Source organism: Apaloderma vittatum, unplaced genomic scaffold (genome assembly GCF_000703405.1).
Source record: "Apaloderma vittatum isolate BGI_N311 unplaced genomic scaffold, ASM70340v1 scaffold26140, whole genome shotgun sequence".
NCBI classification, from domain to species: Eukaryota; Metazoa; Chordata; class Aves; order Trogoniformes; family Trogonidae; genus Apaloderma; species Apaloderma vittatum.
The window spans coordinates 8,983-22,460 of record NW_009693263.1 but is presented as its reverse complement, the minus strand read 5'-3'; the positions used below and the strand labels follow the sequence as shown (position 1 = coordinate 22,460).

Sequence of the window (13,478 nt, the reverse complement as noted above, 5' to 3'; positions counted from 1 at the left end):
TTAGAAACATTTTACCAGGGAGGTTCTTCACATTTCACATAAGAATCACAAAAGGCGATAAACAGGTTTGTTCCAGTTCAGCTGCACGCTGCGAGGCCCAGGGCAGGAAATACTTGAGAAGGCATTATGCCTGAATTTATATATAGTTTTACTATAGGCCTACTGTAAATGAGGATATCAAAACTAAAAGGATCAAGGATTATTCTTCTAATATTATGTTTGTTATTGCTATAGGAAGAATAAAAAGCAAGTATTACTCATGTCACTTACAGTCAGTTAAGCTTTCTTTATCCAGCAGCAAGCAAGGAGTCGTGCCTATGACTGTCTCTGAACGGCATCAACAGATCTGAAAGAGTTCCTTTGTTTTAAATCCAAGAGGCCTTTAGAAACCCTGCCTTGCTATCCTGTCTGCACTAAGACGAACAAGCATTAATCTTCTTTTACAGGTAGAGAGAACCAAAGGACAGTGTGAACACTGCTAAGGCCACATCAGGTATCACCATCAGAGCACTGGCCAGTACTGACACCTCCTGCCCGTCGTACTCAGATGGCTGGACAATTCATTAAGAGATTGAAACAAAAAAACCCCCGCAGTTGTTAGAGCTAGACTTCCTGTCCTGCACAACAGTGTATCAGCACTCAGTAAATTAGTTCTTGCCCGAGGAATAACACAGAAAGGCGGTAAGTGGGGAAGGGAGGCACATGAAAAGCAAGTGACTTGCTTGGTGTCACCAGCAGGTCAACAGTAGGAGAGGAGACAGCACCAGCTCTCCCAAGCATCTACCCAGGCAGCAGTCAAAAACACAATATAAAAATGGAAGAGGCCCTCTGACTGGTCTTTGCTCTTACTGTCAAGAAGTAATTTAGGGACCTTCCAGAACTCAAACTGGACATCCTTCGTAAAGATCCACTGGGCAACTTTACTGGAAGAGCGGGATGTTGTTCTACTGGCTAAAAAGTCATTGAGGTTTTGTGATACCACAATCAGATCAGAGATACGTGAGAGCTGAAACCTTTTCATGTGACAAGCAACAGAGAGGATTGCCCTGAAGGCCTGCTCCAGGACATGCATTTATTCTTCTCAAATCTACAGGAAAATTAGAAGAAAACAGAGAATTCGAAGTCCCACAAGTAGTCTAAAGTAGATAAAAAGCACTGGGCATGACTGGTTATTTGGGTTTAATGAACGGTTAATGGCCAACTGTAGCACATTTCACTATATGCTCTGTGAAAAAACAAAGATATTAAAGTCGATGGCTCAGCAGCTGGTTAATCTTAAAATGCCTTCTTGCTTTCACCCTCTTTTTTCCCCCCTCATGGTAATAACTAAAGCTTTCAAAACTGTTTCACAGGGAGTAAACCCAAAGTATTGCCCTAGCCTGATAATGACAAGATTAGAACTTGATTTAGACTCTCCACTCTTTACCTAATGCCTAGAAGATTTGATGCTTCCAGGACGAAGCTTCCAGTCACTGCAATAAATCCACAAACTTTGACAGTATCTCCAGAAATCAGGTCAATTAGAAGCAGGAACGTTTTATTTGGACGGGTTTTTTGACAAAGTGTGGCGACAATTATTTTGTGGAGGGGCACGCAGAGGAGTATGTTACTCTAACACCTTATCTTCTAGTAGTTAATAGGGGTCATTGAAGGGGTAATGGGGGTGTCCAGCATCTCTTGCTACTAGCTTTCCATCCACCTGTGAAGTAAACAGACTCAAGTCAGAAAGAGAAAAATCCATTCTTACTCTCAGTTTCAAATTCTACATGGTTTAGATTTCCAAATCTTCATATCCCAAACATGTGGGAGCATCTTTTTCAGATTAAACAAGAGCTGTTCCTTCTATACCTGAGTCTTCTTAGCACTTCTTGAAAGAAAAATTTAAAAAAAAAAATCAAAAAGAAAAAGGAGATAGATTTCTGTAGCCTAGAGCAAGAGTCTTTCAAGCTGCTGAGGCTTGAAGAATTAGATTAAGAATAGTTAAAAGCCTTTTGCCGTGTAGCTGTTATTGAGCAAGTGTTGAAACATGCTCACTTCAAAACACTTTACTGGAGCTGGAGCTTTTCCCCATGTTTCCATGATCAAGAATTGCTGGGCTGCCAGTTTTACAGATGGATAAGATCAAACACATTGAATAACTTGTTCAGGGTCATATACTGAAGCATTAGTAATGTAACCAAACTCCTTCATAGCACTTTCAGTTTAAGAACATTTCTATGGAAGACCAGCTGTAAAATGGGAATATGGAAACCAACACTGGCAGATAATGAAATAGAGGTTCAGGCCAGCCCAAAAGCAGACATGGCCATGCAGAAGCCTCAGTTCCTACATCCCACCTCTAAGCATTCAGATGCACAAGTTGCATTTCTAGTTGCACTAAGTCCGTTGTAACACCTCCAACTTCTGTGGACCTAAGCTAAAACCTCATCTGTAACATTTGGGGAAATTTAGGTGTAGTGCTGGTGAACAGATACACACCTCCCAGGGTGACAGGCTAGCATCGTTCAGCTAAAACTTAAATTAAGCAACTAATGATAGAACAAAAGTTATGTTAGAGAAATCACTGATTTTTTAATATATATAAATGTGATGTTAGAGATCACTCAGAACTCTACGGGATCACAAGGACTTTCAAGCCAAGTAGACACGAGCAAGTCCCTCTATTAGCTCTCAGCATAAAACCTGCATTTCGGAGCAACAGCTGGAATCGCTAGTAATGAATTGTTTACAGTGACCACTGAAGTGTGAAATTAGGCACTTGGGGGCACTACAGAGCAGAAAACTAAGATGTTACGGTTTAGCATTTGACTGATGCTCAGATTAAAATAAAATGCAGCTGAAATAAAGCTGTCAACTGATGACAATCCTTAAAACTGGGGGAAAAAAAGTATCACAGTATCTTCAGATTTCCTCATATTCTTTTGAGAGCCAACAACTTCCTCATGTTAGTAGAATTCATATTTCTCATTTTTCCCTCCAATTTTTTCCTCCTGCATATTTCACTACACAGAACACCTCTTCAGGTAAGCGTTCACAGCATGCCAAGACAGCAGCTGCCAGAAGCAAAGTTTCACGTAGCTGATTGCAGTCTGCCCCAGGAATTTGAGAGGAGGAGGAGGGGGGTAAAATCAGCAATGAACACACTGCAGGGTCAATGGTAGCTAACTATCAACAGTAGATAGATCATAATGTGTACAAAACCATCACTCCTCCACTCCTGGCTTGCTGATCACTCAGGTTTCTCTTAGGTATATACTTTGGTCAATTACGTGTTTCCAAAAGTTTGGATTTTAGGCTGGTGCAGGGTAATTTCCAAGCATTATCCAGACAATGAACTGCGAAAGTATAAAGCAACTTAAATGGTTGACATGCCATGTCATAGCCTCTCCTCTGGCTTTAAACCAAACACAATGTGGAGAAGAGTAGCAACTGTAAGCACTTCAGGTTATATAAATCAATGAAGTAAAGCAAGGAAGAACTGTCTTGTCAGTTATGATAGGAGCTCTGATATCGCTGCCATGTCACACTTTGAAATCCAGACACTGTAAGTTAGGATTCATAGAGGAGATAGGCATGAAAGGTTAGACAGGAATTTTAAATCGCAGTTGATGAAAATTCTTTCCAATAAGCCCAGAAGGGATGGGCAGGAGACAAAAGGTTCAGCGAGAGATCTTACAGCTACAGAGTTCTGGTTTAATTCTCCTCATCATGCCTCTTCCTGTCTTGTTATCTGACAATATGGCAATATCTTTGAAGCCCAGCTGCAGCACATTCAGTTTTTTTCTCTTTGGACAGGCTATCCCTTTGAACTGTATTTCATCTCTCCTTTATGAATCACTGTGATCTGATCAGGTCTCCCAGGTAACAAAAGCACATGAATTATCCTCAGCTCATCCAAGCCAGGCTACATTCTAATGGATTTTGCAGTTCCATTAACAAAACAACTTTGTTTGCAGCACGAGTAGCAAAACACTTGAAAGAAACGTACTGCCAGCAGCAGGTGTGCGTCTCACTACCACACTGACACAAATCAGCAGCTAAGCTTGCTGTTTGATGTGCAAGCTCCTGATCCATAAACACAAAAGATAATTCTGTTTGCAAGGATGTGAAGGTTGATAGTTACACAAACGTACTGAAGCATCCCTACAGTTAAAAGCATGGCCTTGACGCTCCCCTAAGCTCCAGCACGACAAGCAGTGAAAGCTGTAACAAGTATCTACTCTCATTACGAGACAGTCATTCACCGACATTCACAACTTCTCTAACTCAAGACTAGTCACTGAGAAACTCTCAAGGTTCTTAAGTATCTCAATGATAAACCTTCGAGAAAACTTTCTCCAAAGACTTTCTATAGCTGGTAGCCGCTGACTACTGAAGAACTGGCAGGCAGAGAAACTGCTGGAGGGACAAGGCTATGTTTAACAGCTTCCAAATTTGCACAGAAACCTCCTGTATCCATGCAGTGTAGTCTGTGATAGAGAAGGGATAAATCACTTTAGACTCATTATAGCACAGTTGCCTGATGTTGGTCAGTGACGCACCAGCTCTCTGTTGTACAGTCAGAAGCAGGACATTAAGAAATGAGGAACACTATAAAGACAGGAGATGACAAGGCATTGATTTTTCGCATCCCTCCCCCTTCCCTGTCCCAGTGAGGGGAAAGAAACAAGGTTAGGGCCTTTAATTAAGAAAAGAAAGACCAAGAGGACTTCAACACTTACACGATATTGGCTTTTCTAAAAACAGACTGGCATCTGATCGCATGCGAGGAAAGGTTTCATGGGATGGAGTAAACTACTGATGCTAAAAGATGCTGCAGCTAATGGATTCGGGAAGAAAAATACAACAGCCTAAACCAAACTCCTTACATTGGAGGAAGGTCGTTATAACAGATGCTGAAGGTGGGAACCGTCCAGAGGAGGGGAGCAGATAAATTCCCTCATGTGACTTCCATGCTGAATGTGGAGAACTAAAAGCACCCTGGACCTTCACTGATCTTAGAGGTTTGTGGCATAACGTAGATGGGGACAGCTGGAACAAGGAGTACTTCTGCAGGAACGACATGGACCTTAGCTTGCTCATACATGAGAACAACAGATCAGCAGGAGTTTGGTGAAATCTGACGGAAAATGGGAGTCTGGCATAAAGGCCCATGGACAGGTCAGTAATAAGAACTCAAGAGAGTCATCAGTGGCCAAAACAGAGGAGAAAAGTTTTCAAAAGGTTACCTCTCGTACCTAGTTTTTGGAAAATTCTTTCATCTTAGCTACCCTAAAAAGATGTAGTGTTCTTATGCATAAGTAGTCTTGGTGGGGACAGCAAAAGAAAGCAAGCTGCAAAACCCCCAAGTTATGGCCACATGCACATAATGAAAACTAACAGAAACATGAGAAATTTACCGTAATCATTGGCACAATGTAACGCCAGTTTTTATTCAGGCTTCCAATGTAGTTCATCTCCTCTTCTGTGAGGCTGAAATCAAACACCTGAGAACAAAAGCAAGAGGTTTTATTCAATAACCATAGATTTTTCATGTTTAATTGATGTCAAGTTTTGCCTCTTGGTTATGTTTCCTTTCCACCTCACAACCATCCTCTTGTGCTGTGCATTTCGCCAGAGATCCATGAGCTGACTTAAAGGCATAAAAGGATCCACTTCTAAAAATCCAAGACAGAACAGAACTGCAGCAGCGATCTGAGACATTGCTCTGTTTAATTTCAGATGAGAGTGCAACAACACAATTGTAACTGAGGCAAATGCACACATGCACACACACAAGATCAGAATAATTTATTAAGCTGTAGTTACATTTCTTCTGTACCTTCAAAACCTCAAGTAACTGTAGGGTTCACTGGAGTTTTTTTTGTATTTCTAGCAGCATACTACATGACAGAACTCAAGTTTTCATGGGAGTAACAGTTAGAGAAACGAGTCCTGACTTAAAAACATGTAACCAGCCCATCTGTATGTGTAAGGGCTGAAAAAAAAGATCACAGGGGATGATTTAGAGACTTCCCTTCCAAATTACTGGAAGTTAGAGTTTTCAAATAATTTCTGAAGTGAACTATTTCTGCTTCAGAGCAGAAGTGAGTCACACTCATTTTATTACTTCAGCATCATTAGAATGACAGGCTGCTGCAGAAATAGTCACCAGCCCTCACTTGCAGGGTAAAGCAACTGTTATTTATAGGAACCAGTGAACATCATTAGAAGAGTCCCCTGGTTTTGTATCTTAGATTTCAATAAAGATTTTTCATTTCACTTCTACAAAGCGCATTCTTTAACCTTTTGATGACAAGGCTGTGCATGTGCACACACACTCACAGTCAGTTGTTTAAAACATATTGAATATGTCTTCTAGAAATCTTTACCGTCCCTTCCACGCATGCACATACATTGATGAATAAGCACAAATCAAGTGCCTCAGCTTGTTGTTCTGCAAGCAGTAGGACAGCACATTCATCACACGAAAGGGCATTGCTGAAACTCCTTTCCTCCACTTAAACTTACTTGGAGATTCTGCTGAATGCGAGCAGGAGTGACACTCTTGGGAATGGCAATCACCTTACGCTGCACTTGCCATCTGTTAAGAGGAAGAGGAGAAAGATTTTCTGTGCGTGCAGCCCAAGAACCACGATATTTATTTTGGTTTAATAATAATCTGTGGCATTAGAGATGCCGCTTACGTTTCTGTGTGAAATAAAAACAATCAAACAGGGCTGACACAGCACTGTTCTGTATTGGAACCTAGTATGTCCAAGCTCGAGCAAAACAGTAGCTACTGGACTAATCAGCGAGAGGAAGACGTTCATGGACAAGCAAACAAGTTTAAAGTGCTTTAAGATAGAAACTCAAGAAACGGAAAAAAATGTACTTCAGTATTTTATGCAAGTTCTAACATGACAACCACTGAGAACTACAAGAAAACACAGATCCCTCAAGTGTCTGTCTAGTAGTTTGAGCACAAAAGCTTCAACGAGTTCAGCTGGCAGCATAACTTGCTGCTGCCCAAGACTGTACTAGTCATATCGATAGATATAGAGCCAGACCAAAGAAAAAAAAAAAAAAAGAAGATATAAATCCAATTTTGCTTCACAAGGTGCTGGTCATATTCTGGATACCACTCAATCATCTTGTTTTCCAGTATCCAGCAGCTGACTTTTGCTATACAAAACCAAAACAGCAAATGGTTCTGCAGTGTGAAGGAAGGTCCCTTCCTCAGCCCCTCTTCCCGGGAGCCCGTCTGAGTACAGTAGTAAGAGCTCAAGTGTTCAAGCTACCGACCATGTGCAGATTCAAGCAGGCAGTAGTCCAACCTGGTACACTACTGCCTAAATTGTCCTACTGCAATTGCACAGCAGAAAAGGTAGTGAGCTGTCCCAGACACGGATCCAGGCCCTGAATACACCATCTTGATCCTAGTCTATCTCCCCAACTCTAAGGCAGGACCAGCCATACCAACTCTGTAAAACAAGCACCAAATGGACTTTGCTTTTGGCACCGCCTTCTGTGGATACACTTTACAGTTAGCTGTGCTGGCAGTACTGCGTTGTAGAATTAAGACTTTCATCCTTGAGCTCTTTTCTAAACAAGTACATAACTCTTGCTTGCTAATTATGAAAAGAGACCCTGACCAGCTGAATATCGCTCATGTTGGGAGTTTGTCCGTGAGAATGAACAGATAAGAGGCTTCTTGTACACAAGATGTGCCTGGGAGTGAATGGGAGAGTATGATCAAAGTAGACCTGGGAAAGTCTGTTCTTCCTGTGTGATAAGAATGTGATTGGAGAAGTACACGAGCTGAGCTGGTACCAACCCTGGCTGCATAGTCTGGTCTCTTGTTTGTAATCCATAAATAGTGATTCTTGCTAAGAAGTATAAATAAGTGTGTCTGCCTGCAATAAAGTGAATTCCATTTTCCACCATCTCGGAGTTCGTGCGTGCTTCTCCACCGCCTTCAATCTTAACTCCCCACCAATGCAGAAGAACACACACTTTAAGCAGTTTTCTTCTGGCTTCCATGTTTTGCTTTATTTAAGGCTGGGTCCCAGATGACACTCCCTTTCACAAGTGTTCTGTACCTGAGGATGATCTGTGCAGGCGACTTGCTGTATTTTTCTGCCAGTTTTTTGATCCCAGGCTCTTCTAGAAGCACAGGCTCATCTGGATGTTTCCACATGCGATCGGGAGAACCAAGGGGACTGTAGGCAGTGACGACCAGTCCTCGTTTTTGGCAGTGAGCTCTCAGCTCATTCTGAGCGAGGTAAGGATGACATTCTACCTATTAAAATGACCTAGAATAAGTGGCTAGGAAACAGATATCAAGACAAAACTCTAAGCAAACAGGAACTCTGAAGCACAGCAGAACAAAACACATCACGGTAGGTCATTCCAGATTCTCAAAAACCTGATGAGGATAAGGCTGAAGTTAGGTAAGCTGTCCTCACGAGAATGAAAAAGTGTTCAGTAGGTTAAGTTTAAAGCAAAAGGAGAACAGGCTGCCTAAGTTTAAAGTGCTGGACTTTCCCTATGTAGCAAACAGATCATCCCACAAGCAAGGAAGCTCCCTACAGAAGGGTTTCAAGTTACTCCCTCAAAATCTTTCTTTCTTACAGATTGAACTGTTCACAGGAAAGACAAACTCTTCTGCAGACCTGTTCAGCTAAGCAGACATAAACGGCCACAGAACACAGAAAGCGGCCTCCTTCCCAACAAATTAATCTGCCTGGAAAAACCACTCCTGTGTGCCTACGCTTGCAAAACTGGCTGTATCCTTCCCTGTACATAAGAAGCTGTACCCCTTGTGCTAAACACAAATTCTTCACTCTTACAGACCAACAGCCAAGGTACTTGCCTTCTCCTTTCTTCTTCTTACCTGGAGCACAGCTGGTTTGACAGTAGCCACACTTAGCACATCATCGATCTGACGACTGTTGAAGTTCGACAGCCCAATGGCTTTCACAAGACCTTTTTCTACCAGCTTCTCCATAGCCTTCCAGGTATCCTTGTAATCGGTATAATCATAGCGCATCGTGTTATCAGGATTCTTTGGGAAGAGATTATCCCCCCTCCTGCAGCATCAAAGGTAAAGTGTAAGTTCATATACTAGATTATTTAAATTATGTTAGTTCTTCACTAAAACTTTCCTTGAACAGAGTTTGGAGGGTAGAATACAAACTGGGCAGATTTGTCTGTTGAATTCCATTACACAGACTTAACCTGTAAGTAATTACTTCACTTACAGACTTTCCTTTTTAAACTTGATATACATTACTTTGAACTACTTACCTACAACAGTAGTAACCACAGAGAAGCGATGAGCTACTGTATACACAGCAGCAACTATTTGCACATGTTGATCCTAACAAACCAGCTCCTTTAGAGAGCAGCAGCTCAGAGGGAGGCTTTGTTTTTCCCATTTGGTTTTGAGAGAGGACTGGTATTCTTCATAATCTCTTTGAAGCTGCTACCAAAGCGGTTTTGGTTTAAGAGCTGTCTAGCAGAGACTGTATTCAAACCCTCTGGATTCTGCAGCAGCGTCAGTACTCAATGCAAGCGCCGATTCTCACAGAAGTCTTAACATGTACATGTTGCTCATAGGTTGAGTGTGCTTCCAGTTACTGATACCACCCCATTGAGAAAATAAAATGAAACTTAAAAAACCCCAAACACACAGAAAGAATCTGGTTATGCCAGGTGACACCACTGCACTGCCAAAGGGCTGTGATTGGTCTCTGACCAGTCCGTGCTTGGAGAGGTCCCAGCAATCCCACCAGAAGAGCGCAGCTTCCGAACCACTGCAGGACTCAGCCAGCTCAGTGAGCCATCTGAGAAATGGCAGCAGCTGGGGACAAGGGGAGGTAGTTCTTCCTGTCATTGATAAATCTAGAACCAAAAATAACTCTGAAAGCCTTATGTAATTCAGAAAAGCAGCCTCCTACGTCAAGAGTTGAAGTGAGATATTAAGTGAGAGATTAGTTTTCAAGACCTAGAGGCACTGTGATTTTCATGAGGAAGCCTGTTTTAATTTCTGTGTAAATATCATGCATTTGCTCAGCCTCCCAACACAGTAGGCATTACAGGTATCACACACTGAAATAGCTGAAGTAGTGCTAACGGAAAACTGTGTAGAGTGAACAGCTTCCAACGAGAAAACATAGAACTGCATTATTAGAATGTCAGTTTTGTCAACGGTTTCCACAACATCAAGTACATTTAAATATTAGTAATATCTAAATATACATCATTATTTGTGTTATGTTTTACTATCAAAGCAATGTTTAACATTTTTTTTCAATCAACTGGAAGACAAACCTGTTTCACAACAGGGGGAATTTTTAACAGTTCTTCCTCCAAACCAGCTCTAGTTGAAAACACTTCCTCATTCTGTTCTGTTGAGGAATATATTTATACCTTGAATGTCTTTCCTTTTATCATTAGTGTTGTATGCTCTGTATAATTCAGTTCATAGGACTAGAAGGGGAAAAAAATGTTCTTAAATTTGCAGCACAGACAGAAGCCCCTTAAACTGACAGGTTTCTGTTTCTGAGTGAAGTCCCCAGGCAAACAGATGGTCAGGAGATTTATTCCCATCCTGCCTTTTTACTGATTGTAGGGGTGAGGGGCAGAACTGCTTCCACATCTACATGAAAATAAAGCAAGGAGCTCTGCTTCTGATAGGATTGTAGAAGTGTCTTTAGGATTTAACTGGAGAACTTTCTTGTCTCATATTTCCTCAAACCGTAGAATTACGTGTCTTAAGAAATTATTTTCACTTCTTCTTCCTCATACAGATATCACCATGACACCGCATGTGCTTGGCCACCCCTGATGTCGTCTTTGCGAAGCACTTAATTCCCATTTTACAGATAAGTAAAACTAAGGCACAAAGCAGCGACAGGATTTCCTCAAGGTTATCATGTAGGTCAATGGCAGAACCAAGAATAGCCACCACATTTCCCCAGTGCCTAAATGAAGACACGAGACTATTTTAAACTTCTAATATATTTAAAACCCAAAGATATTACCTCATAGCAAGCCAAATCCTCAGCTACTGTAAGATGGTACATGTCAATATAGAAACCTGTCCAATAAAGCTTTATTAATTTTTCCCAGTCAGGCTACTTTCAGTTACCTAACTTTGGCACCGATGCCAAACTCTCGGAAGATTAGTGATCCTAACTTCATTACCTAGCTGTTCTCACTATTAAAAAATTTAAGTAATTGCTGAAAGGTTTTAATTGAAGACTTAATACTCATTTTTCCAGCCTCATTAGTGCTAAATAACAAGAACAGTTTTCCTTTTTCTACTGACAATGCTTCCTTCCATACGAAACTAGAATTTTCCTCTAACGTATGCTTACAGACATGCTACAAATGTAACAGTAAACAAATTCCCACTCAATTGAAATTCAAAGAAGGATAATAATTTGAACAATTGTTTCTGTGAATGAATTGTCTAAATGTGAGAATGTGTACAGGTTATGGGTAGAAAAGAGTATCTATATGACAGTCCATAGGACTACACTACCAGCCACACTGAAAAACATCTTGCAGGCAGAATACACAGAAAGAAATTCACAATTCAGAAAGAAGGTCCTCAGGACATAGCACCAGCTGCTTACATAAAACTGGGGGTTCTGCTTTCTGTGCCCTTTCCACACAGAACTTACTCAAAGGCATGAGGCCAGTGCATGAGGTACAGGTCCAGGTAATCCAGTTTCAAATCTCCAAGTGTTTTCCTTAGTGCTGGCTCTACGTCTTCTGGGTGGTGCTTGGTATTCCAGAGCTTTGATGTTACAAACAGGTCCTCCCTTTTAATAATCTTTAAAAAAGGGAGGAGAGCATAATTTACTGGAACAAGTTCAGAAAGAGAATTGCAGCAATTCCCCGAGTAGCTTTTAAACAAAGAGAACAATTTAGGTTTTATTATTTAAAATGGAACCTACGAATTAAACCTTTCAGAAATATACTGGACAGAGAAGAGTGAGAGAAATACACACATTGGCAAAGTATACCAAATACTTTGCAATTTATTAGAAGTTCTGAAAAACAAAACAATCCTCTCCACACAGACTTTTCCAAACTTCCCAGTTCAAGAGTTAAAGCCAGTACTAAGCGTGATGTGGCCAGAAGATTACTCAGTTTATTCACATGTAAATTTTGTATTTTCTGTTTAACAATTCACATATTCTAGGCACAACCAGCTAACCTACTATACTCATCACATGTTATAAACCAAGGATGCTTCCCATGGAAAGACTGTGGGAAAATAAACAGACGTTTCCCCAAACTTCTGCACTTGACTTTCTAGGTTCTGGAAGGAACACGCTAAGAACTGAGCACCCTGTACCTTGTATTGGAAGCATACAACCCAGAAATTAAACAAAGAGTTGGTTAACTAGGAAGTATAAAATGCAAAAGGGAGATCGTATTTGGCAAGCTGAAGCACAGAACACCATCAGAGGGCACTTCTCACTAGCTCACGTGTGACGGAATTTCACTCAAGTCTATACTTTGTAAAAGCTGGAATGATTAATTCCCTCGTTTCCTTCAACCACTGAGTTATTTCTGCATTTTATATATGGCTGCTGCGTTCAAAGAGAAAGATGTTTTAAAAATTCTAGTTTTAAGTTATTCAGTTGATACTAGCTGGCTAAGAGAATCCTAGGCCTCCCTACATTAGTTACCATATTTAGTAGGAAGGAATCCCTGGGGCAAGCTGAAAACAGCCTCTCTCAAGCTAATCACATAACAAAGAGATTGCCCTAAAGCCAAGGCAAGAGCAGCAGAAAAGCAGGAACATGAGAACTTTCCAGAGCCTCTGAGGCTGTACACTTAATCCTTCTGGCCCCCTGGGCCAGCAAGAAAAAGGGGATGAATTTAAAATTCCACCTCAGGTCGTCCATAGGAATGTCTGTCACGTTGCATTATATTTAGGTCACAGACTCTCAGGTGCAGGCCCTAGAGGCAGAGTTATCAAACCTTCAAATGCAATCATTGTTAAAAAAAAAAAAGAAAAAGAAAAAAGAAAAGGTACGTATTTATTCACCCATATTTTATTTATTAAAAAAAAACCACACCACAGTCACTGAATTTGCTGTGGCATTACACACTATTCCAGGCTGGCAAAATAGAGTAACTTTTCATACAAATCATGGCAAATACTTTATAATGACTGATTCTGAGAACTTCCAATTTTTGAACACCCAGGTTGGGATATTTTCCGAGGGGCAAAGGGGCAAGCAGGGATTTTTATTTTTTTTTTAAAAAGGCATTTTCTGTAGCTTCTATGTAAATATTCCTGACAATCTTTTCTCCTGACAGCCACGAAGGTTGCAAGAGGAGAGAAAGCCCTCCTTCATGCTTGGTGCTGATTAATTGGAGCTGAGACAGACTAGGAGGAAAAGCCACAAATGTTAACTTTACAGTCTACTCTCAGGTCACAGTTGTAAATTTTGATACAACACACAGTCAGC

The 13,478-nt window shown here is 41.0% G+C and overlaps 1 protein-coding gene across 1 annotated transcript in view; it reads right to left on the bottom strand.

Moving 5' to 3' along the window:
• Positions 1-1,448: 1,448 nt before the first annotated feature.
• Positions 1,449-13,478, bottom strand: part of AKR1A1 (aldo-keto reductase family 1, member A1 (aldehyde reductase)) — a 17,574-nt gene continuing 5,544 nt past the window's right edge. The window contains 6 exon segments of the mRNA XM_009878482.1: positions 1,449-1,699; positions 5,400-5,486; positions 6,511-6,583; positions 8,082-8,281; positions 8,876-9,071; positions 11,673-11,824. Coding sequence (XP_009876784.1) covers positions 1,634-1,699; positions 5,400-5,486; positions 6,511-6,583; positions 8,082-8,281; positions 8,876-9,071; positions 11,673-11,824 — 774 coding nt within the window. The 3' untranslated portion in view covers positions 1,449-1,633.